Source organism: Nyctereutes procyonoides, unplaced genomic scaffold (assembly GCF_905146905.1).
Source record: "Nyctereutes procyonoides isolate TBG_1078 unplaced genomic scaffold, NYPRO_anot_genome, whole genome shotgun sequence".
NCBI classification, from domain to species: Eukaryota; Metazoa; Chordata; class Mammalia; order Carnivora; family Canidae; genus Nyctereutes; species Nyctereutes procyonoides.
In genome coordinates, this window is record NW_026575140.1 from 18,393,056 (window position 1) to 18,417,631 (window position 24,576).

Genomic DNA, 24,576 nt, shown 5'->3' on the forward strand with positions numbered 1-24,576 from the left:
TTCTTTGAAAGACCTAAGGTTTTGGGTTGATTCAGAGGAAACTGAGAAGCCTTTATAGAATCCAAGAGGCTCGCAGGGTCAAAGCGGCTATAGGTCATAGAAAAAGGGGGTACTTGGTAATATAGCTTTCATCCATATCCTCCCTTTCTCCTCTTCTCTATTCCATCTCCTCCATATCTTTCCACTCCGTGCAGATGCTCCCACTTTTCCAGGTCTATATTCACTTCACTCATTCATTCATCCATTCAGTGATTACCAAAACTGTGTTGGCATTTAATGCTGAGCACAACCTCAGCTGTCCTCAGGGAACATATGGCACAGTGAAGGACACATCACCAGAGAAACAGATGAACACGATTTGGGGAAATGGTGGTAAGAAAAAGGAACACCTCAGGGGGTGCCCAATGCTGCCCTGAAAACCCGGGATAGTTCATACGGGAAGGATGGCAGTAGGGAACCAGGGGAAATGGGTGATCTGGATAAAGAAACAGTCCTGTGCTGAGGCTTGGAATCAGGAGAGAAGTTGGCAAATTTAAAAAACTTGAACCATGGGGTATAAACTGCACAGAGAAGACAGGTTTGGGCCAGAACCCCAATTTATCTGTAAGAAATAGAACTGGCACTATCTAAACAGAAATCTCCAGTGGCCTCTTCGAGGACAATCAAGGACTGATAGTCATTCTTCTATTTATTTTTAAAAATATTTTAATGATTTATTTAGAAAGAGAGAGAGAAAGAGGGAGCAGGCATGGGGGTGGGGGCAGAGGCAAAGAGAGAGAATCTCCAGCAGACTCCTCAGCACAGAGCCTGACACAGGGCTCAGTCTCACAAACTGAAATCATGACCCTAAGCCAAAATGAAGAGTTGGATGCTTAACCATCTGAGCCACCCAGGTGCCCTGATAGTCATTCTTCATAATAATATTTTTTGAGATCAAACTCACATACCATGAAATTTGTTCATATACATTTAAATAAAAATTTTAAAATTCACTCATAAAATGCACAATTAAGTGGTTTTTGTATATTCAGTGCTGTGTAACAAACACCATGGTCTAATTTTAGAACATTGTCATCACCCCAGAAAGAAACCCTGTCTGCATTAGCAGTCTCTCCACCTTCTGTGTCCCCACCCCAATTCAAGACAACTCAAATCTGCTTTCTGTCTCTGTGGATTTGCCTGCTGTGGACATTTCATATAAATTGAATCACACAAGTTATGGAGTTTTTGTGACTGCTTTCACTTAGCATGTTTTCAAGGTTTGTTTATGCTGTTGCATAAATCAACACTTCATTATTTTTGTGGCCAAATAATATTCCATTGTATGAATAGCCCACATTTGTCTATCCATTCATCAGGTAATAGACATCTGGGCTGTTTCCTCTCTTTGGCTATTGTGAATAATGCTGCTATGAACATTATGTGGACATATGTTTTCATTCCTCTTACATATATTCCTAGGAGTGAAATTGCTGTGTCATATGATAATTGTGTGTTTAACATTTTGAGGAACTGCCTAGCAGCTTTTCAAAGTGGCTGCACCATTTTACATTCCACCAGACATATATGAGAGTTTCCATCTGTCCATATCCTTCCTAACATGTTATTGTCTGCTGTTTTTATTTTAGCTGTCCTCGATACAATGAAGTGGTATCTTGTGGTTTTGATTTGCATTTTCCTAATAACTAATGATGTTGAATATCCTTCCATATGCTTCCATACTGGCCATGTGTATGTCTTCTTTGGAGAAATACCTACTCAAGTCTTTTGCCTTTTTTTTTTTTTTGCCATTTTTTTTTAAATAGGCTCCATGCCCAGTGTGGAGCCTGAAAGGGGCTTGAACTCACAACCCTGAGATCCAAGACCTGAGCTGAGATCAAGAGTTGAACCCTTAACCAACTGAGCCACCCATGCACCTTGACATTTTTAAACTGGGGTATTTGTCTTTTTATTGTTCATTTGTAAGAATTCTTTATATATTATGGATGTAAATCCCTTATCAAATATATGATTTGTAATATTTTTTCCCATTTTGTGGGTAGTCTTTATTTTCTTGATGGTGCCTTGAAGTACAAAAGTTTTAAAATTTTGAAGAAGTCCAATTTATGTAATTTTTAAAATTTCTTCTCTGGCAAATGGACTCCAGAGTCCAAATTATTTTTTTTAATTATTTATTTATTTATGATAGTCACACAGAGAGAGAGAGGCAGAGACACAGGCAGAGGGAGAAGCAGGCTCCATGCACCGGGAGCCTGACGTGGGATTCGATCCCGGGTCTCCAGTATCACGCCCTGAGCCAAAGGCAGGCGCCAAACCGCTGTGCCACCCAGAAATCCCCCAGAGTCCAAATTCTTAACCACTACTTTTATTGCCTGAGTTTTACTCACTTTTCCACGTTCAGGATTTAGTACAGTGCCTGGGACAAAGTGGATAGATTATTTTACTTCTTTATGCTTCTCTTTCCTCATCCAATGAGGATAGTAACAGAATGTAGCTCACAGGGCTACAGTGAGGATTAAATAAATCAGTGTTCTTAAAGTCCTTAGGAGATGTGCCTGCCACTTACCACTATCTGAGTTAGCTGAGGTTATGTGGGCAATTCAAGCAGTGGCTGCTACTCATAAACTCTTGAATGAAGGATGATCTTCCTCTCTCTGAGCAAGGCCTTCCTCCTGCTGTGGTGAAAGAACAAAGGGTCAGCCTCCCAGGCACCAGAGTGTTCCAGTCCACCCTGCTGGCCAGTGGCATCAGAAATGACATAAGCAGATTGTTGGCATGGCCCAAATAGCCACTGCACAACAAATTGTCTAATTGGGCATGGGCAGAACACAATTACGATGGTTAGAGAGCAGGGTCTCTGAGTTACTTGGTTTCAGTTCAAACAGCCATCTCCTGGGGTTGATGTGACAACTGATTGGGGATACTACATACTAAGGGCACAGGCCAGTGCCCGGCACAGGTTGAGTGGTCAAGAACGGGGAGTGTACACAGCAGGGATTTTCATCGGTTTGGTTCATCACTATATCCTTGTCTGAAATAACATTGGATTGTTTTCTATATAGCTGCTGGAAGAAATCACCACAACCATGATGATGTAAGCAACACAGATTTATTCTTACAGTTCTGGAGGTCAGAAGTCCAAAATGAGTCTTACAGGAATAAAATCAAGGTGCAGAAGGGCAGCTTCCTTCTGGAGACTGCAAAGGAGAGTCTGTTTCCTTGCCTCTTCCAGCTTTCTCATCCCCTGACTTGGGATCTCACACCACCTCCTCCTTCGTCCCCTGCTTCAGTGTCCCATCACGTTCCTCCATCTGCAGTCAAAATCTCCTCCTACCTCCCTCTTCTTAGGACACTTACAGTTACACTTAGAGCACATCAGATAACACAGGATACCCTTCCTATCTAAAATCCTTAACTTTATGACATCTGCAAAGTTCCTTTGCCATCTGTGAATAGATGCCATCATCTGAATAGGTGATATTCACAGATTCCAAGGATTAGGACCTGGATATCTTTGTAGGCTATTATCCAGCTACCCCAAACACCTAGCTCCTAATGTATTCAGTAAATACCTGCTGCATGAATGCACAAATGCTAGACATTGAACAGTGCCACCGGCATCACCTGGCTCGGCCCCTCCAGGAATGACCACAGTAGCACACATGGCCTCCTCGACTACAGAACCTGCTCAATTCTCCCCTTCAGTGTGGATTTCCTGACCCCAACTTAACACTGCAACTCTTTAACTCCGTCATCACACACACTCCTGATCCCCTTATCCCTTTTAACTTCATTTTCCCCGAAGCACGTTTGGCCTTCTAGCACACTGTAAAATTTACGTGTTTATTATAGTTCATGGTATTTGTCCATCTTCCTCAATGGAATAGAAACTCAAGGATTACTTTCAGGGCAAGGACTTTTCTGTTTTCATCTCCTATGTCTCCTAGGGGCCTAGAGCAGTCCTGGACACATAGCCAGTGCTCAGTACATGAGTGTTGAATGAATATATGACCTGCATGGCCTCACCAAGTTTCTGTCAGCTGTGAACCTAGTTCTTTATCTTCTGTGGTTGATCGTGGCTTTCATAACAACAAAGGCATTGCCTGTGATGAGGCCAATTGATTCTAGGCAACCTATGTATTATCCTATTCATGGTCTCCACCCCGTTCCATTAGCACACTGGCAATTTTGATCTCTAAAATACATATAACCTCAATTCTTATCTCTACCAAGACTTGCAAAAGTCTGGGAGGGCAATGGATGGTTTGGCTTTAGATATTTACTGAAGGGCAAACTTTTGAGAATTCAGATGATACAGAGATGGGAAGGTAAGTGGTCCCTGGCTGAAGTTGCTGGTATTGTTGAGTTATACTGTTTCTAATTAGTCTTCCTGGAGATAATGAGTTTGTGTTTCTGTAGTTGGTCAAGCTTAAGAGGCTGGCTGTAGAGGGGTCCTGAGCACCTGAGGGGGCATGGTGGAGGGGGCTTCAGGGTGTCCATGAGCTTCCTGCAACTGCATGTGAACTCTTGTGTAAATGTATGTTCTTAAGGAGAGTAGAGTCTATTGCTTGAATCAGCTTCTCCATAGGAAAAGAGGAGAACTTTGGGCCCCAGCCATGAGGATTCTGTGATTCTGTGACTCATGACAAATAGCCCAAATTAACAGGCTACACACAGCTCCGGGAGGAAAGGAATGCCCCCTTCTAATCACCCCTACCCCCTAATAAGTCCCCAAGCTATTGTGTTAAAGATGCTGAACCAAGCACTGGTTCAAATCTCAAGTTAGCCAGTCTCAATTTTTGCAAGGCTCTGGGCATTTCTTAAGGCCCCACTTCTTCTTACAAGTAGAATTGGGATTGCTCTACTTTCTTTGATTTTTATGAGTATGAAAATTCTTTGAGGGTACAAAATCCTGTAGAATCACAAAGTATTGATGATAAAGAAAATATGTACTTTTTTTTTTGTTGCTACGAGGCAAAAAACTGACTTGTTTCCTATGCCTGCCTGCCTGCCATCCATCCATCCCATAAATCTCTGCTTCCTCACAACATGCATAAAAGCTACCATGTATGTGACAGAAGCTTTTTAAAAATCTCGAATAAACCGAGGTTCAGAAAGCTGAGGTTACTCAAAATCTAGAAAGTGATAGAGCAGAACCCAATTAAAAGCCTAATTCTGACTGCTGCAATGGCAGTGCTCACCATCATCACCAATCGAAATACTCCTGAAGGCAGAGGAGAGGGGAGCTAGCTCCCAGAAGGAAGGCGGGAGGACAAATCTACCAAATATAGCACCTTGAAATGTGGCTCAGTGGTTGAGCATCTGCCTTCAGCTTAGGTCCTGATCCTGGGATCTGGGATTGAGTCCCGCATTGGGCTCCTTGAGGGGAGCCTGCTTCTCCCTCCGCCTAGTCTCTCATGAATAAATAAATAAAATCTTAAAAAAAAATCTGTGTTTTACCTTAAAATGCATGCATATGTTATATAGTGCATTCCATATTATGCCCATGCTTGTTTAAACATCAAAGAATTTCTCAGCAATCTAAGTACAAATAATGCTCTGGGAAGGGGGTTTACCCCCATGTAGCTCTGCTACAATCTGCATCCCAAACTGCATTTTCCATGTCAGATGTTTGCTGTTTATTTTCAAGACTTATCTCCTGCATTGGACTAGAAGAAGTTCCTGGAGGGCAAGAGCTGAATCTGATTCCTCCTTTCTCCCTCCTGAGGCCTAGTCCAGCATGCAGCATGAAAAAGCACAGAGATACTGAATTTGGCAAATATTTATTGTAAGCCTGCCTAACCAAGTTCAGGTACCATGGAGATTCAGTCAGATATGATGTGATCACTGCTCTCAAGACATTTACAATTGAGCTGGAAAGGCCGGGCTTCCAGAATCTGCCAGGAAAAGATCTTCCCAAGACTCTTGGCACAACATTTTAAAACCTTGGGACTGTACTGTAGCAATAGAAGAAATGGTAGGTAATTAAACACCAAACAAAAAGTGTCATTAAATAGGACAAATTTTGTGAAAAGTGACAACCCGTTTCTCTGGAAAGACAGCATTGTGTCAATTAGAGAGCACACCTTGCTGTCACAAAGTACAAATTATTGATGATGAAATGAGTGTTTCCCAAGAGGGAAAAGTTGAAAGCAGTCACCTACTCTAGATGCTATTGTGCCAGAAGAGTCTCAGTCTCTGATGGCTTGGCCTTTGAGGGCCACATTCACAACTTCAGTGGTACAAATAAATCCATGTCCCTTTCTGACAAGCACGGGTAGGTTCTAGGTTTATTAGATTGAATTCTGTTCGTCAGATATTTACTGAGTTCTGTTAGTGCCCACCATGCAATGAGAAGCAAGGGTACATGATGGAGGGCTCACAAACTTGGCAATAAAACAGAGTCAAAATCCTGGCTCCTCCATGAATCAGCTGAGGGAATGTGGAACAGAGATTTTAGCTCTCTGAGCCTTGGTTTTTTTAAATCACAGCATGGAGAACCTAATACTTATCTTGCAGGTTGTTGTTAAGGTTAGTTTGGGTGATGGGCAAAAAGCTCTCCACACAGGGGACTGCACTGACGACTCCACGGATGGGCACAAGAAGTGGGAATTGTGGAAAAATTAAGGAAGTGATGTCTAATTTCAAGAAACCTCGCATCTAGTGAAAAGACCAGTATGTTAGCAGACAAATGCCATTAGTGTGATGGGTGTGACTATTTTTCAAGTGAACATTTGCTGAGCACTTACTATGGGCCAGGTACTGTGTTTAACATTGTAGTTGGATAAGTGTATTTATTGTGCAGGAACCACATTTGTTCCCCATGGGGAATGTAAGGCTCAGAGGCACTTTAAGGAACATGCCCAGGGGCAGAGCTGGAAAGTGATAAGAAGCAGGGTTTAAACCCAGCAATCTGACTCGAGAGGGAGATTTCAAGGCGAGAGAGAGAGAGAGAGAGAGAGAGAGAGAGAGAGAGAGAGAGAGAGAGAAACCAGGGGAGGCTTCACAGAGGTGATACTTCAGGCACCAGTCATAGGAAAAGGAGCCCAGGAAGGAGGAAAAGGCAGATGCAAACAGCTGGTGGGAAGTACAGCTTGTTCTATTTGGGAATTCAGGTGGGTGTGCGCAAGAGTTTGGGATGAGGATGGTGGGGATCTAGAAGATGAAGAGGGGGCGGATGGGAAGGATACCTCAATACCAGGCATAGGGACTTGGACTTTTACCTGAAGGAAAGGCAGAACCAATGAAGGATGAGAAAGACGGGGTCACGGCATGTGCGGAATGTACCTGTCTGCTAGGTTCAGAGAGGAAATGACTCTGGGTGGTCTATTAGAATAATCAGGTCATATCACATTTTTTTAAAGATTTTATTTATTCATGAGAGACACAGAAAGAGGCAGAGACATAGGCAGAGGGAGAAGCAAGCTCCATGCAGGGAACCCGATGCGAGACTTGATCCCGGGACTCCACGATCACGCCATGGGCCGAAGGCAGACACTCAACCACTGAGCCACCCGGGTGTCCCCATATCACATTTTCTAACTAAATTACTACTTTCTAGATATTATGTGTGTGCAAGTCTCCCCTCTCCCCTACTGGCCAGTAAGTTCCTTAAATGTTGACTCTAACTGCTTTTCTTCTCCCATAAGGGTCAGGCAAATCTAGGTACTTGAAGAATCAGACGAATGAGTGATTACAAGCATGAACAAATAAATGAATCTCTGAAGAACTGAGTTGTGAGCTGGATTTAAGAAAATGCATGTAAGCTGAGGTGATGGATCATGGACCTAAATGTGAAACGGAAACAGAAGTTTCTAGAAGAAACCATAGGAAAATAGCATTGTGGTCACAAAGATTTTCAAACAGAACATGAAAAGCGCTAGCCATAAAAGGAAAGAGTGATAAACTCAACTTCATTAAAATTAAGAATGTCTGTTCATCAAAGATACTATTTAGAGAGTGAAAGCCAAGCCACAGAGAGGGTGAAAAAATGTGTGTTCCCACATATACGGTAAAGAACTCCTAAATATCACTTTGAAGAACTAATTTTAAAAATGAGGCACAACTCAAACAAGCACTTAAATATATGTATTTAATATATATACACATGGACTTAATATATACACATGCATACATATAGACATATATTAAAATACATACATATGTACATATACCACCACACACCCACCAGAATGGGTATAATTAAAAGACCAACACCACCAATTACAGAGGGATGCAAAGCAACTGGAACTCTCATGCATGATGGGTGGGAGTATAATTTGGTACAACCACTCTGGAAAACTGTCTGGCAGTTATTTGCTAAAGCTGAACCTATGCTTGCCCTATGACCCAGCAATTCAACTCTTTGGCACATTGACACAAGAAAAAAGTGCCAATAGGCCACCCAAAGAGTTGTTCATAACAGCGCTTCTGTTATAGCCCCAAACTGAAACAATCCAAACATCCATCAACAGGAAAATGGATAAACATATAGTGGCCCAGTCATACACTGGTATAGTCACATTTACATATATATATACATATATATATATTTCTATAAACAACAAAATAGAAGAATTTCAAAAGACACTGTGAGTGAAACACGCTGGACACAAAGGTCCAAGAACAGGAAAAACCAATCAGTGACAGAAGTCAGACAGTGGGTTCCTCTGGGAGGTGTTGCCTGGACATGGGTCTATGGGAGCCTCTGGGTTGCTGGAAATGTCCTTTATCTTGATCTGGCTGGTGATTCCACAGGCCTGCTCATATGGACCAATTCACTGGGCTGTATGCTTAAGATTAGTGCACTCTACCGTATGTTATACCTCAATAAAAATGGTTTGATAGTAAATATACGACAGTGCTAGTTTCAAAACTTGCTGGAGAAGAGGTCGGACATATTTCAGAAAACGTAAAAATGAATTTAAATGTTAAAACAATAAAAGGACTAGAATGGGGTGTTTTAAGAGCTGGAGCAGGAAAAGGGAGTGTTAGAGGATATGAGAAGACCAGCTGTGCCCACCTAGAGCCCAGCATCAGGGAGAAAGCCCAGGGAGGTTGTCAACCCAGATCCACAGAGGACCTGGTGGGTGGGGCCCTGACTGCACAGGGGAAGAGACTAGATTTTGGTGTGGAAGTCAACTAGGAGCTAATTCCTCGGGTGTCTAGGGGGCTCAGTTGAGCATCTGACTTGTGATTTCCGCTCAGGTCATGATCTCAGGGTCATGGGATCTAGCCCCATACTGGGCTCCACAAGGAATGTGCTTACTTGGGATTCTTTCTCTCCCTCTCCCTCTGCCTTCTGCCCACCCACGCTCTAAGTAAATAAATCAAATCTTTAAAAAAGAGAGAAAAGAAGCTAATCATTCCTGAGATGGGCAAGGATGCAACTGAAAACCAGGATTAGGATGGAGGCGGCAGCGACAACCAACCTAACACTTAGCATTTACTGAGCACTGACCACAAGCCAGGCCCTGTTGTCACCACTTCACTGGAGTCCTTTCCTTTAATCCTCCTGACCGCTCTGTGAAGTTACTCTGGCTATGCCAAGTTACAGACTGCAGTAACTTCCCCAGGGTCTCCAAGGGTCGCAGAAAGAGGGCAGACAGGTACGAAATCCAATGAATTAAAGGAATTCAGATGACATGAGACATTTGAACAGGTCTGAGGAGCAGATGGATTACTAACACAATGCAAATTCTGCAGGATACACGAGTTCATTGTACAGTCAGCAGTGTATTGACCAGAATCCTAGGAAAAGAGCAGAAACTGAGTATTTTTTATGTTTTCAGGTATTTAAACATATAATACCTAAACTACATTTAAAGGGTACGATGTGCAAAAGGGTGTGGCTTGAAGGGGGAAGGTAAGGTTCTTGCACGGAACTTGGTTTGAAAGTAGTTATTAGGACACCCTATGCCCAGAGCTGTTATACTGCGACCTCCTAAGATCTGGGAAGTTTCATTTTGCATCCTTTGGGTCGCTCTTGATAATTCATCTTCCTCTACGTTGGCAATGTCAGGTCAGACAGCAAGGGATGAAAAGGCTCAGGGAGGTTGCCCTGCCTTCCCCCCAGCTTACTTCTTTACATTTCTTTCTTTTGATAAGTGTATATTTATTACACACATAATATATTCCATGCATCATTTTAGAGGCTGAGGATACAGTGATGAATAAAATAGGAAGCTCCTACCAGGCCTCATGAAACCCATATGATAGTCAGAGGAAACATACAATAAACAAACATACAATAAACTAAACATATATAACTATAGTGATCAAATGCAGTGAGGAAGAATGAAGTTAACTAAATGGAGGGCTTTCGGAGGAGTTGATGTTTAAGCTCTGATCTAAGTAGAATGAAAGACAAGCTATGAGAACACGAGGAAGGAGACTTCCAGGCCCAGAAATCAGCCAGCGCAAAGGCCCTGAGGTGGGCATACATGAGGCTTGGTTGAAAAGCAAAAAGAACCATCCTGGTTAGTGCACACCGAGGGAGAGGACAGTGGGAGGAAATGAGGTCGCAGAGGAAATAAAGTTCACATAGGGCTTCATAAGCCACAGGGAAGTCATTAGAAGGTTTTGCACTGGGAAGCAACTTGATCTGACTAGCTTATAGGGAGAAAGAACTCATAAGGGGGCAAGAGAAAAAGCAAGGAGACCAACTGGAAGGCCATTGCTAGAGTCTAGGTAGGGGGCATTGATTAGTGGCTCTATCAGGGTGGTACTCCCAGAGGCTGTAAGATGAGGCTGGATTCAGGAGACTGTCTGCAGGAAGAACTGCAAGGTTCGCTGGTAAGAAGGGTGTGAGAGAAAGAGGTCAAGGATGTCCCTAATGTCCTCCAGTCCTTCAGTCCATCAATGAACGATGCTTCCACTGATTTGGGGAATGATTAGGTTTAAGGGGTAAACCACGAGTTGAATTTCTGACATGTTAGTTGCAGATGGCTGTTAGATACTCACTTGGAGTTGTTAGCAAGCTCTTGCTTGGTGTTCAGTGAGGGAACTGTAGAAAACATCTGACAGACATCTTACGGACAGAAAAAAATCTCAGTTCTCCCTAGTTACTAACACTTACTCAGCAAATACTTCTTGAGTACCTACGGTGTGTTAGGTACTGTACTGGGTGCTGGGGAGTACAGCGTGCATTTGGTCAGAAACAGTCACTATCTTCATTACAACTTAATTAGTTCACTGGTTTCTGAGACACTTCTCTGAATATTATGTAAATATATGAAATCAACTCTCAAAAGTTATAAATACTCAGATGCTCTCTGACTCAGCAATTTGGAAGAGCTTAGATTTTCCGAAAGAAAGGAGCTATATATAGATTTGGACAAATGACAGATTTACCCATAAAATATGCGAAGACCGCCTTAAAATGAATCAGAAGAGACTGTCTCAACCAAATTAATGTTTACAAAGTCAACCTAGTGTAATGGAAAAGCTTACAGGGCTGGAAGGCAGAAGCTCCGGGCCTGTGTGTTCTGTTTCAACGAGATCACATGTATGACCTTGACTGAGTCCTTGACTCATCCTGCATCAGTTTTCTCTTCAATAAATTGAATCTGAGAGTCAATGTTTTCTAAAAAGCCTCCAAACTATTAAGTTCTTTCTTTGCATTATTTCTCTTGCAGGACTCTCATTCCTCTTTCCAACATTTATTAAAAAACAAAACCCCAAACTCCAAGGTGATTCTTCTCTTCTATGAGGGCTCATTTTTCAAAGCAAAATAAAGCTGTTTTTTTCCTTTTTTGCAACTGGAAAATTTTTTTGACTGTAAAAATGATCCATGATCACAAAAGCACAGAGAGTAGGAAGTCTCTACAATGATACCACTGAGGTAATTATGTCTGTTTTCACCATCATTGTATCTGCAACGTGTCATATGGCAGATGCTGAATAATATTTGTTGAATGAATGACCATTTCTAATATCTTGTGAACATCCTTTTTAGTCTTTAGACCAGAAAAGGAGAAGGAGAAGAAAAAGGAGGAGGAGAAGAAAATCCTTTCTCTGGGGGGTTGTTTAGCCACTAGAGTCACCAGAGACTGAAAGGGCTGGGAGCCTACTTGGATCTCAAATTACTGGTTTCACAACAGCTGAGATCTGAAATCTATGTCATGTAGGGAAACAATAACATCAAATACACCATTCTGATGGCTGTAAACAATATCAAGGGTGGCTCAGTTTGAGCAACAACAAGAAATGCTACAAAACAGTCCAAGGTGACCAGGAGTGGCTCCTGCAGCTGATGGGAGGGCAGGCTCTGCCCCCCACATCCTTCCTCCCACGCTCGGTCCTCTTCCTTCCTTCCCTACAGCACCAGGATGAGTTTTCTTGGGGCACCTGAGCTGACCTCAGCACTTTATTGCAAACCTAGCATCTTTTTGATTGTTAACTCCCCTCTCAGGAAACCAAGATGATTTTCGGATTACCTCTGGAAATGAATTATTATTGTTATTATTTTTTTGAAAATGAATTAAATCCAGAACCTGGCTGCACACCCATGATGCATCTTTTTCTCCCAAATGGAAGGAGTGGCTAATGTTAAAAACTGAGACATTTGACATGTGGACATGAATTTTACAGATCTCTTGAAAAATCACTGGATTTGGCGGCACCACTACCCATTATCCCATGGAGCAATCAGCTAGAGCTAAGGGGCAGCCTCCTGCTCTAGAGAGTGTTCCTCAGCTCCTTCATCCCCCAACCCCACTGTTACATCCTGCCTACTGTGCTCATTTACCCAACTTGCTACCTCTAATTATGCAAAAGCACTCAAGCGGCATCTATTAAGTACCAGGCACTGTGCAAGTTCCTTGGAACACTGAATGAACACAACACAGCTCCTACCTTGGAGAAGCTCTTGCGAACTAGCTTAGGAACCGGCTAATTACAGTGCAGTAAGGGCAGCATGGAGAGCAGAAACATGACATAGCCCAGGGACTCTCCCCTGAGAGGCTGCCCAGATTCCTTGAAGGTCATGTTTGAGCTTGGTTTTGAAGGATGAGTTACTCAGGCGAGTGGGCAACTGGGAAATATTGCAAATAGTGGGGCGGTTTTGAAAGCATATATAAGGTCTGCTGAGCAGCTGCCTGGTGCACAGGTGACCCTCAGAGCCAGCAACTACCTTTTTGCTGATCAGTGCAGGTCTGTCTACAGCTCTCTGCCTGGGTGTCCCCTCATAATCAGAAAATCATCTTGGTTTCCTGAAAGGGGAGTTGACAAAAGGATGCTAGGTTTGCAATAAAGTGTTGAGGTCAGCTCAGGTACCCCAAGAAAACTCATTCTGGTGCTGTAGGGAAGGAAAGAAGAGGGCCCGAGCGTGGGAGGAAGGATCTATGGGGCAGAGCCTGCCCCTTCCTTCCTTCTGTCAAAATGCCAGAGAAGGTTCACCTCTACCAGGAAGAGCCTACCTGACTAATCCCCAGTCACCTCTGGTTATTTCAACTGAGGCAACACTCCCATTCTGGGGAAACTGGTCACCTGAGGGTGATTCTGTTATTTGAACTTTGTTTTGTTTTGGAACCTCCTGATAGCTGAAAAGTCGACCAGCATTCCATGCAATTAATAAGTATTTACCAAATATCTATATTGTATATAGAGTACTATTTCTTGGGATCCCTGGGTGGTGCAGCGGTTTAGTGCCTGCCTTTGGCCCAGGGCGCGATCCTGGAGACCCAGGATCGAATCCCACGTCGGGCTCCCGGTGCATGGAGCCTGCTTCTCCCTCTGCCTGTGTCTCTGCCTCTCTCTCTCTCTCTGTCTCTCTGTGACTATCGTAAATAAATAAAAATTAAAAAAAAAAATTTAGAGTACTATTTCTTTGTCATGCACGTCATTTTTGACCCCAACAAGCGAGTTGGGAATGAAGACAAAAACTAAAAACAGACGATAAAATTCAGAAAACATTTATTAAGTGCCCGGTATTCACAATTTTGTTGGTCCTTCTTCATCCATCCAACGTTCAGTGAGCACTTCTAAGGCCCGGCACTGTGCTTTGCACCTGGAAATTGAGCCACTAAAATATACAAGCTAGCCGCGGACATGAATACATAAACCCATTTATAATGAGTTACCCGTCAGAGCAATGTTCAAAGCACAGCAACAACTTGAAGAGAGATGTGTTGACTGCCCCCAGGGTACTAGGCAGGTAGCACGGAGAAGATAAGTTTGAGCCGCTTATCTTGTTTTTGTTTCTTTTTTGCTTTTATTGTGACATTTTACAACAGACACAAAAATACAGAGGCTAGTACAACGAAACTCCATGAACCCACAACCCGCTTGGCAATTAGTAACTCATCAGCACTTCTGATTCATCCATACCCTCCCCTGCTTCCCTCCATCCCTTCATTTTGTTTTGAAGCCAATCCTAGACATCTTTATCGTTTCACCCATAAATGCTGAGCGGAGTTTGAAGAAGGAACTGGGAAAGTCTAGAGCTTCCACTACTAACTTCCTTTCCCCCATCTATTCTTCTGCAGATGACTCTGCCGTAGGCATATACTCTTACTCCTGCAGTGACTCCAAAGCCTTCACTATTGGACTTTTCTGGTTGGCTGAAGGAAAAGACTGAACTGATCCAGTGAAAACCCCCTCCTACCTTCTCTGAAAGGCTGACCATTCCTTGGGTCCTGGGTTCTAATTGCTAAATCTTCAGAAGAATTGCCAATTCTTTAAGAGCTTATTAGTTGTACAAACCAACTGATGTTCGTGCAATCAGGTTGTACAAACAACCTAGTGTTTGTCCAGGATGGTGCCCGCGTCCCACATTTCCGTGTGCCCTCAACCTCCAGGGAAACCTCAGGCCAGCGCTGCTTCCTGTCACAACTCTGATCTTAGTCGCATCTGAACCGCTGGCACCCTCCACACCGCTGCCATTTCCTATCCGTCTGGAAGGTACCAACATCCCAGCACTTACTCAACCAGGACACTGTCCTGGGCTCCCTCACAGTTTGTTTTGTTTTGTTTTGTTTGGGTTTAAAGCCACGTGGGTGGCTCAGTGGTTAGCGTCTGCCTCCGGGCCCAGGGCGTGACCCCAGGGTCCTGGGATCGAGTCCCGCATCCGGCTCCCCGCAGGGAGCCTGCTTCTCCCTCTGCTTGTGCCTCTGCCTCCCTTTCTCTGTCTCTCATTAATAAAATCTTTTAAAACCTAAATAAGTAAAGCCACCCACTATTATCCACGTCCACAGCATCCCTCAATTTAGGACGCCGGCGCCCTCAAGTCTTGCACTATTTAGGCATCCTTCTCCTTTAGCACCATCCTCCTCCTCCTCCTCTCGCCTCCACTGGGTGATCTTCACAAAACACCCTGCTGAAAGCCCTTTCGGGGTTCCCAACCCCTGCGGGGACAAGGCCAAGCCCGGTCCCCGCGGATCAGGAGGCTCCGCAAAACACGGGCTGTGGGTTACCCCTCCCTCCGGCTCCGCCCGCCGCCTGTCCTCCGCAGCCTGCGGCCAAGTGCTCTACTTGAGGGCCCGCTTTCTCGGGTCTCTGCGCCTCTCTCAGCAGGGCCGCGCCGCCGCTCACACGCGTGAGCTCACACGAAGTCAGCCGCTTCACTTTGCAGATGGAGAAACTGGGGATGGGCACCTTACCATGGCCACGCAGCGGAAGAGCCGAGGCTCGGACGCAGACTCCCGGCGCCAGGGGCCGCGGGCCCGGCCGCACAGCCCCGGGCGCCCGGCCGCACAGCCCCGGCGCCCGGCCGCACAGCCCCGGGCGCCCGCCCCGCGCCTCAGCAGCGAGCGCTCCGGGCCGCCGCCCGCCCCTCGGCTGCGCCCCCCGCGCGTCCCGAGGAAGAGCGAGGCTTCTGATTGGCCGCCTGCGGCGACCCCCGGCGAGAGGGCGGGACCGACGGCGCGGGGGCGTCGCGGAGAAATGACGCAACGCCGCGACTCCTTAAAGGCGCCGGCCCCTTGCGCCGCGGATGGCGCAGGCGCGTTCCGGAGGCTCCCGCTGGGTCTCCGAGCGCTGAGAGCCGGGCCGGACGGGCGCGCGCGCGCGGGCTGGGCCGGCGGGGAGCGCGCCGGCCGCGGGCAGCTCGAGGGGTCCGGCGGGGCGGCGGGGGCAGCGGGACCAGTCCGCCGACGACCCGGCGCCGCGATGGCCGAGGGCAGCGCCGTGTCCGACCCTCAGCACGCCGCGCGTCTGCTGCGAGCCCTCAGCTCGTTCCGCGAGGAGTCCCGCTTCTGCGACGCGCACCTGGTCCTCGACGGGGAGGAGATCCCGGTGCAGAAGAACATCCTGGCGGCGGCCAGCCCGTACATCAGGTGAGGAGGGGCCGCGCTGCCCGGAGCCCCCGGCCGCCCCGGCCCCTCCCCTCCCCTCCCCTCCCCTCCCCGCCGCCCGCTGCCCGCTGGGCGCCGCGTCCCTCCGGGGCCCCGGGGCCGCCCCTGAGCTGCGGTCTCCCTCGGGCCGGGCCTGTGCCCGCCGGAGCGCCCCCGGAGCCCGGGCCGCAGCCCTCCCGCGCTCCCTGCTGCGCCGCCCGCCGCCCGCCGCCCGCCGCCCGCCCGGGCCTCCGAGCTGCCCGGGCCCCCCGGACGCCGTCCTCGGCCGGCCCGGGACCCGCACCCGCACCCGCACCCGCGGGCGGGCAGGCAGGGCGGAGCCTCGCCCGGGCCTGGCCCTCGAGCGCGGCTGAAGTTTGCCGGCCGCTCGCCTCCGCCTCGCGTCGTGGGCCGGGCGGGCGCGGCGGACCGAGCCGGGCGCGCCCCTCCCGCTGGGGAGCCGAGCAGGCGCTTCCTCGCCGGCCCGGGGCGCCGGGAAACCCCGTGGGATCCTCTCCCCGGAGCGGCGGTCCGACCCCCGAGGCCCACGTTCTCGCCGGACGTGCCTTCTCTTCTTCTCTTCTCTTCTCTTCTCTTCTCTTCTCTTCTCTTCTCTTCTCTTCTCTTCTCTTCTCTTCTCTTCTCTTCTCTTCTCTTCTCTTCTCTTCTCTTCTCTTCTCCTCTTCTCTTCTCTTCTCTTCTCTTCTCTTCTCTTCTCTTCTCTTCTCTTCTCTTCTCTTCTCTTCTCTTCTCTTCTCCTCCTCTTCTTCTCTTGCGGTGGAAGCTCCGCTTAGAAGCAGGGCGGTGCGTTAGACACACGTTGGAGTAAGCCGTAGCTAATTTTAGAGCACTTACTGCCATTCTCAGGATGCGGTTACCGGCGAGGATCCTGAGATTCTAGAGACTCAGAGGGCATTTTACAACTCAGGTAAAACAAAGCTTAACCTGATATGCTCGCCCAACTTAACCGGGTTAATTGAGGTTGCTAAGATCCTGCCTAACCAAGCCTATCAGATCCTGCAGGGAAGCTATTATTTTCTTACAGCAACTTTCTTGCAAACTGGGTTGCTCTTTTAATAAAAGAAAGGAAAAAAAAAAAAAAGCCAAAAGCTGGAGAACCTGTCCAGTAAGCTGGTTAAATATAGACTAATAGTAGAGACTGTCAGTAGAATCGACAGATCAGAAAAAAGCAAAATGATGTGCACTGTATTTTTAGTGCTGTGTCCCGGCCCAGCACAGCGCCCAAACTCCCATTTGCAGTTTTGCATTATCTGTGCTAAGTCAGAAGCAGTGCAGGCGCCCTTGGAACTTCTCCTGACTGCCTCCTGCAAATCCGCTTGCACTCTTTGTGGAGTTAAAGGGGGAGCCGAGAGACTCTTAGTATGGAATTTGGATTGCCAGTAGGATAGCCCGCTCCTAGCTGGCAGTTCAGAGGTTTGAGCAATCGATGTCAAATCGGAATCAGCAGGTCGGAGTCTTCCCTGTATCCATAGTATTCTCTGTTTGGGGAAACACTTTGGACACGTTATTGTTGTAGTCTTGTAAGAGGCATCCAGCAGGCTCAAAAGAAAATTACAAATCACCAAGCCCAAGCTTTCTATCCCCTCTCCACGCTTCAATTTTCTCCATACCTCTTATCACTATAATGTGCTCTGTATTTTACTCATTGACTTTGTCCATCTTCCCCAACCACAGTGTAAGCTCTGTGAGGCCAGGAATTTTTCTTTTGTCCATTACTGTATCCCCGGCAGCCAGCAAGAACGGTGCCTCGTGGTTCAGCGGATGTGTTGATTGCGTGATTGCTGCCCTTTTTCTCCAGCAGGTTGGACATTAGACGATTGGCTCTGTTATATTTCATTTCAGATGCTCAGTTATCCCTAATTGAGAAGAGCCCTAGGCCTATTTTCTCCTTCCAGCTTTTTTGCTTTTATAGCTGTGAGCTGTTGTCAGATGACTTACTCTTGACTTCAGCTCACTTGTCTGATAAATGAGAGAGACAATGTGTCTTCATCTCATTTAATCTTTGACCTTCGCAGGAATATGTAATAGTGCTTTGAACTCCTCCAGGTGAGCACATGGGTCTCCAAAGTTAGTGGTGGTATTCCCTGCTGTATAGGCTGTATTAGGAAAGGTGTGGTATCCACTTGTGACAGGTGGCAAATCATGAGAATATTTAGTAATGTCAAATGTTACTTATTTATAATAGCAGTAACTAAGGCGTGAAATGTTACCAGTCAAAGTGGCTAAGCTGGAAGGGACTTTAGATCTTCTCTGGTCTGATCCTGTTACTTTTCAAATAGGGAAATGGGGCTCAGTGGGCCTTAGTGATCTGTATTATGATGAAGTTAGTAGTACTTAGTGGATGAACTCAGATCAGACTCCAAGTTACTGACGCCTCATCTTCTACTGTAGCCATACCAAGTTACAACCTTAACTCATACTTAACTATTTTTTGTGTAAACTCTACTGTCAGTCTATTCACAATGTTGTAATTTAAATGCTTATCAAGTGCTTTTATATACTGTCTCATTTTCATTTTCACTTTCAACCATCTTGTTTTGTAGGTAGGGTGGATATTTTTGACCTTTTATAGATAAACATGAATCAGCCAATATAGGTTTTTTTTGCCAGTGACCAGTTAATTATTTTAGGTTTATTTCTGGACGTGGTAAAATGTTCTTGATGTCTTGGTTATCTTTTAAAATGATCAATCTCAAGACTACTTCAAAGTAATTTGATCTGTATTACTACCTAGAAATAATCTGTTTAATAATATTTGACACCTATGATTTTGGGCTTTTATCTGTATCTGTTTTGTTTGAAAGGAACTCTAAAGAATTATGCTGAAACAAAATGAATTTCCATGTTCTAGCACTTGATATTTCTTTCCCTTTTGAAGCTTAAGCATTTAGGTCTGTGGTGTCATTAATCTATCTGGATTGGGTGTTCCAAAGTTTGGTAGTCTCTGAAGTTTTATAAACATTTGAGTTTTGTTTATTTAATGTCATTAGGTAATCTAGTTTAAGTAACTATCCTAAGAAGCATAAAGCTGTATGATTTAGAAACTGTTATATATTGCTTCTCAATGCTCAACAAAGGGAACCAATTCAGCTTTGTCAGAGTAGGAATTAAAGCAGTTAGCTTGGTATACTTTCTACTTAATATAGAAAAGCTTTTTAACCTGACTTATTGGTATGATCTTTTCCTGTGCTTTATCTTTGGTTTAGGATTTATTTTTCCGCCTGATAGTCTTAGCTATCATACACTAGAAAGACTTTCTATAAAAGTATAAGTATAAAAGGGAAGAAACAGAAAATTTGTGTAGAGTATGTGTCATGCAGCGTCAGGATACAGATGATACTGAAAGGCAGGACCTTCCCTTGTCCATCATTAAGCTCAGTAAGTGGGATGCTGCTTTCACAGTACTCCCTCTACCCAGCTTTTCCTCATTCTGATCTCTGAATGATGTTTTCCTTTGGTTTGTTGGGTAAACTAAATCTAAATGTAGCCGATGACCTCTAAGGGTGGCAAAATTGAATTCGTTGATATAATGGCCCACAGAATCTTTCCTTTCTCAGCAACCCTGAGACCTTCTGGGAAAGATTCCCTGAGGCTTATAGGAAATTTCCCTTTCTCTTGAATATTGCAAAGTTTGCTTTGCTTCATGTCTGAGGCTCTTCTGATTCTGGCACAATCCCATTGATCTGATACAGAGTTCAGACTCTTTTGTGAGCTGTGGTTCTTTGGGAATAAGATATGTGAAAAGGATTTGCAGAGAACTGCTGTATGAATCTGCGGGGCCATGTGCAGGTTCCTGTCTTTTATTCACTCTCTTTTGGGGAGAGAGGTGCTATTTATTTATGACATATATTCCACATCCATGATCCTCTCCAGTCAGAAGTTTTTTGAAACGATGCCATCAGCCTTGGCCAGTTGGAGGATGGAGTCCTCTGATTCACCCAACCTGTGAATGCCCTCCCAGATAGCATTGGTTTTAAACTGGCTGTTGAGCTTGCCTGTCACCTTGTCAGCCTCAACTACATTTACTTGCATGGATGTGTGGTCCTTATAGCTGACAAAGTAGTTGCTGGCGGAACATTTCCACAGCATGGACAGGTACACAAACTTGCCTGCATCCTCCTGCACGTCGAGGATGTGCCTACTGTCACCTCCACGAACATGGACCCAGAAAAGCCTCTATTCATTTTGAGAATTTCATTTTTTTTTCTAGAGGATCTATTGGAACATTAATTTATTTAGCATTTCCTGGAGCTAAAGTCCAGGAGAGTAAAGGGAAGAAAAAGTCTCAAGATTTTTAGATCCCTTGAATCAGCGGACAGTAAGAATGGCAGTTTGTCCCCCTTCCTTATTTTTTTCGGACAAAGCTGGTCTTGCAAGGGTGGAGTAGAGACGTTGGGCCCAGAATCCAGCCTACATTGTTTTGGACTGCATTCTGGGATTTGGTTTCTTCATCTGCAAAGTGAGGTTGGCCAGGCCCCATGAATGGCCTGAATTGTGCAGCTCCATGGTATTTTGTTTTGCTGTGTGTGTATATGTTGTGGAGAGGGGGTCTGTTTCTGTTCTTACAGCTTTATTGCATCGTTTAAAGTTGTGTTGTGCATTGACATTAAAGCATTTCCTTTGCCCTGTCATATAGGATTTGGTTGGGTATTCTATATAAACCCAGCCTCATAGAGCTGTTCTGTAACAAGCATTTACTTTATGCTGTTAATCTGGATGTATTCCAAGGCCTAATTATCGATGAGTCTGTTTTGCCATTTAAATCTAAACTTTGACTCATAGATGATGCTGATGAACTACTTATGGAGACTAATATGATCTCTGTAGGAAGTCCAAGTTTCAGAACAGCATAGAAATTGTCATCATCCTTTCTTTGGGCACCTGAAACCTGTCCTGTGCTTGATAGGCCCTAAGGTCCATTAGTTGTCTACTGCGTGCAGAGCATGTTGCTAGTACCCAAGTCCCTTTTCTGAGATTTACGCTTTGAGTTTGAGGTCCCTTGCATGCAGCTGCTCCTAACTGTCATGGGATTTTGAATGGTGACTGTAGCCTGTTAAGTTGCTTAGTTAGTGCCCAAGGGTTCAGCTAGAAGAAGCTTCTGTTCTGAGACTCTTAACTGAATCTTGAGTGTTCTTCAATTCAAATGGTGACACCTGCCTCTTGCTGTTCTTCATGGTGATGGGAAATAAGTTGGGCCTGAATATCTTGTAATGGATCTGGGCCTTGTTTGTGTCTAGCCGCTGTAAGGCATCCCAAACAACTACTTCACAAAATAACATCTGTCCTGAAGGGCTTGCAGTCACATCACACAAAATGATTTTTTTTTTCTTCTTCTCCTCTTTGTGTTTCTCCCACTTCTCATTCCCCCCCCCCTTTTTTTTTTTTTAAGATTTTATTTATTTATTCATGAGAGACACACAGAGAAAGAGAGGTAGAGACACAGGCAGAGGGAGAAGCAGGCTCTACTCAGGGAGCCCGACATGGGACTTGACCCTAGGTCTCCAGGATCAGGCCCTGGGCTGAAGGCAGTGCTAAACTGCTGAGCCACCCGGGGCTGCCCTCTCCTTCCCTTTTTAGTGTTTGCATTTGTGTTTGATTCAACCCTGTGAGTTTTTCAGACCTGATACTAAAGTATGTTCTGTTTCAGAAGACCAAAGCAGTATTTTCTTTGGCTTCTAAGGAAACTAAACACTTGCGAGTTGGAGCTCCACATTTAACATAGATTACTCATTTCAGCCTAAAGGTATTTGTTTATTTATCTGAAACAGTGGTTCCTCCTGCTAGTAGCAGTGAATGCTCTAAGTCTGGAGAGGTTTTTGGAAGGTTTCAAATGATGAAACAAATCAGTACTCGTTAGACTAATGAGTCTGACATAAAGTGAAATGTTGAGTGTTTAGACTTAACTGTAGAACTTGCCTGAGGATTATTATGAGTAACAGTATATGTGATAGAAGTAAAAGGTAGCTCTAATGAACACAGATAAGTTCTCATTCTTTAACCTATGCCTTTTGACTTCTACCTCTTCTTACAGTTTGTATTTTTCCCTGTAAGTCCTCTTCAATGTTTTTAAAGTAATTTCTCTTAGGTAATTTAGAGAGTCAAGCAAAGTGCTTTTCCACAAACTCTGGTTCTTAGGATGTAGATTTGGATAATACAGTCTAAGCGTCTGGATTACAAAGCCACTCTGTTGTTTACACTGTTCATCAGTTTGTCTCATGATATCAAAGTGAGGTTTAAAATCTATTTATAATCCATAAAGAAAACATAATTAGGATAAATAAGGAGTCATTTGGCTTATAAGTACTGTGAGGTTAGTCCTTCAGGGAGCCGCATGATCCTTGGGCAGAAGACAAGTCTATCATTTTGTCCACTGAAGCTGTAATATAAATGAATAATTTGTAAGTTAGAATTCTAGGTTAAGGGTGGAGACGTGGAGGTATAGGGTGTGACAAGTGGCACTGTGGTTGCAACCTTGAATTCAAGTACTTCCTGTGGGCTCTCCATCCCCTGAGACATGCTGGGTCCAAAGAAGGAAGGAAATGAGAGGCTGAGACGGAGTGGCATCTGTAGTTCTTTGGAGGGCAAGGGTCATGTGTGTCTAAATGCCCACTAGTGCTCAGCCAAAGCTCTTGACCCCTGTGCTCAGAGGAGCAGAGAGTGAAGTCTTCTTTCTTGGTAGTTACTGCCAAAAAGTGACTTAGCTCTAAAATGATGGTCTAATGTTTGCTGATTCCATTCCTCTGTGAGAATAAATTATAATATTTCCCCTCTATTCAGAGAGATTTTAAAAAATAGAATACTTATGGAAGATAAGGTCTTGGTAAAATTTTGTTAAATGAGACAGCCTTTAAACACTAAGGCTTTGAGAGACAGCATGTATCGGAAATGGAAGATGGAAGGTCTGGTTTTAAAAAATAGACCGATGAGTTATGGGATATAGACAAATAAAATGAGTTAGGGGATATAGACAAATAAAATGTCCTTCATATCCGTTGTCAAGTTAACATGCTGATGGGTATAGAACCTTAAATGTCTATTTTTGCTCACAGATATTCTGTGATTCTTTTCAACTACTGAGTGTTTTCTGTAGTTTTCTTTTTAGGAATAATTTGAAAGATCCTTTGATACTTGTGATTTTTGTATTTAGCATGGTAAGATGAATAGAAATACCGTGGAACATGGTTTCGTGGTCACATGAGCATCTTCAGTAACTGGTTGCCTGTACTTCTGAATAATTATGAATTGTTTATTATTATTGAGCTCAAATTATTTTTAGACTTTTGCCACTTAAATCATATCTGTCCTTGAATTGGAGGAAACGTCTCATTGGAGTATGGGGTTGGTATGAGCCTCTTCTGAAGTGGCCGTGGTCGGAAGTTTGGGAAAGTGGCCCTGTGAAGAGCCAAGAGAATCCTCAGTTCCCCTTCTTTCTTTGCCCACTTCTCCTTCAGGGTGGAATTGGAGGCCAGTATGCTGTGTTGTCTTCCTATATAGTCTTTTGGTTAGTAAAAGGAAGCATTTCCTACCAAAGCCCAGTTTTCTTCCGACACCAAAGCTAGTATGCAAAGTTTAGACCTACCCTAGCAGATAGGGGACATTGTGGGTGTGATTGGTTAATTGGTTTCTTTGTTTGCTTGTTGGCTTTCCTGCCTGGCCCCTGTACTGCCTTGTGTGAACAGAGATACCAACTTTATCCCCTGCCTGAAAATGCTAGTCCCTATGGTTGGCAGGGTGGGAATAAAATTTCAGTTTTCTCACCTCCTGCAGTTGGGGGATGGAGGGGAAAGAACAAAGTGGTTGATTGACTTCCTTTCCCTATCATCTCCTTTGCTATTGATAGGAAAGTGAATTATGAAAATATGCACCACTGTCACAGCTGTTGGTACACTATTTCTTTTTTAAGATTTTATTTATTTATTCATGAGAGACTCAGAGAGAGAGGCAGAGACACAGGCAGAGGGAGAAGCAGGCTCCACGCAGGGAACCCGACGCGGGACTCAATCCCGGGTCTCCAGGGTCACACCCTGGGCCGAAAGGCTGCGCCAAACTGCTGAGCCACCCTGGCTGCCCTGTTGGTACATTCTTAGAAATGTCATCCCTGCCTTAACCCATACACTTGTGGGATTGCACTTAACCAATAATAAACTACAGTTCAAGAATTAACATTGTCTTTTTTTCCAAAGAAGACATCTAAATGGTCAACAGACACATCAAAAGGTGCTCGACATCACTTATCATCAGGGAAATGCAAATCAAAGTCACAGTGAGATGTTACTGTATACCT

At 44.7% G+C, this 24,576-nt stretch overlaps 2 protein-coding genes across 3 annotated transcripts in view; one reads left to right on the forward strand and one right to left on the reverse strand.

The window, feature by feature from the left end:
• The first annotated feature begins 15,946 nt into the window (after positions 1-15,946).
• The window catches only part of GAN (gigaxonin), a 61,641-nt gene continuing 53,011 nt past the window's right edge, over positions 15,947-24,576 (forward strand). The window contains exon 1 of one of the 2 annotated variants that reach the window (XM_055305400.1): positions 15,947-16,274. In XM_055305400.1, the coding sequence (XP_055161375.1) occupies positions 16,108-16,274 (167 nt within the window). In that variant the 5' untranslated portion in view covers positions 15,947-16,107. The remainder of the gene's footprint in view (positions 16,275-24,576) is intronic. The other variant, XM_055305401.1, reaches the window with a different exon arrangement.
• LOC129497790 (40S ribosomal protein S21-like) lies at positions 20,166-21,466 on the reverse strand. Its single transcript, XM_055306936.1, has 2 exons — positions 21,446-21,466; positions 20,166-20,468 (listed from the first exon to the last, which is right to left on the reverse strand). The coding sequence occupies exons 1-2, from the start codon at positions 21,464-21,466 to the stop codon at positions 20,166-20,168; spliced, it is 324 nt and encodes a 107-aa protein (XP_055162911.1).

Coding starts and splice junctions, on each gene's coding strand:
- LOC129497790 (XM_055306936.1), bottom strand. CDS start 21,466: ATGAAGAACAGCAAGAGGCAG. Junction 20,469..21,445: donor TGAAGAACAGCAAGAGGCAG/GTGTCACCATTT, acceptor CAAAATGAATAG/AGGCTTTTCTGGGTCCATGT.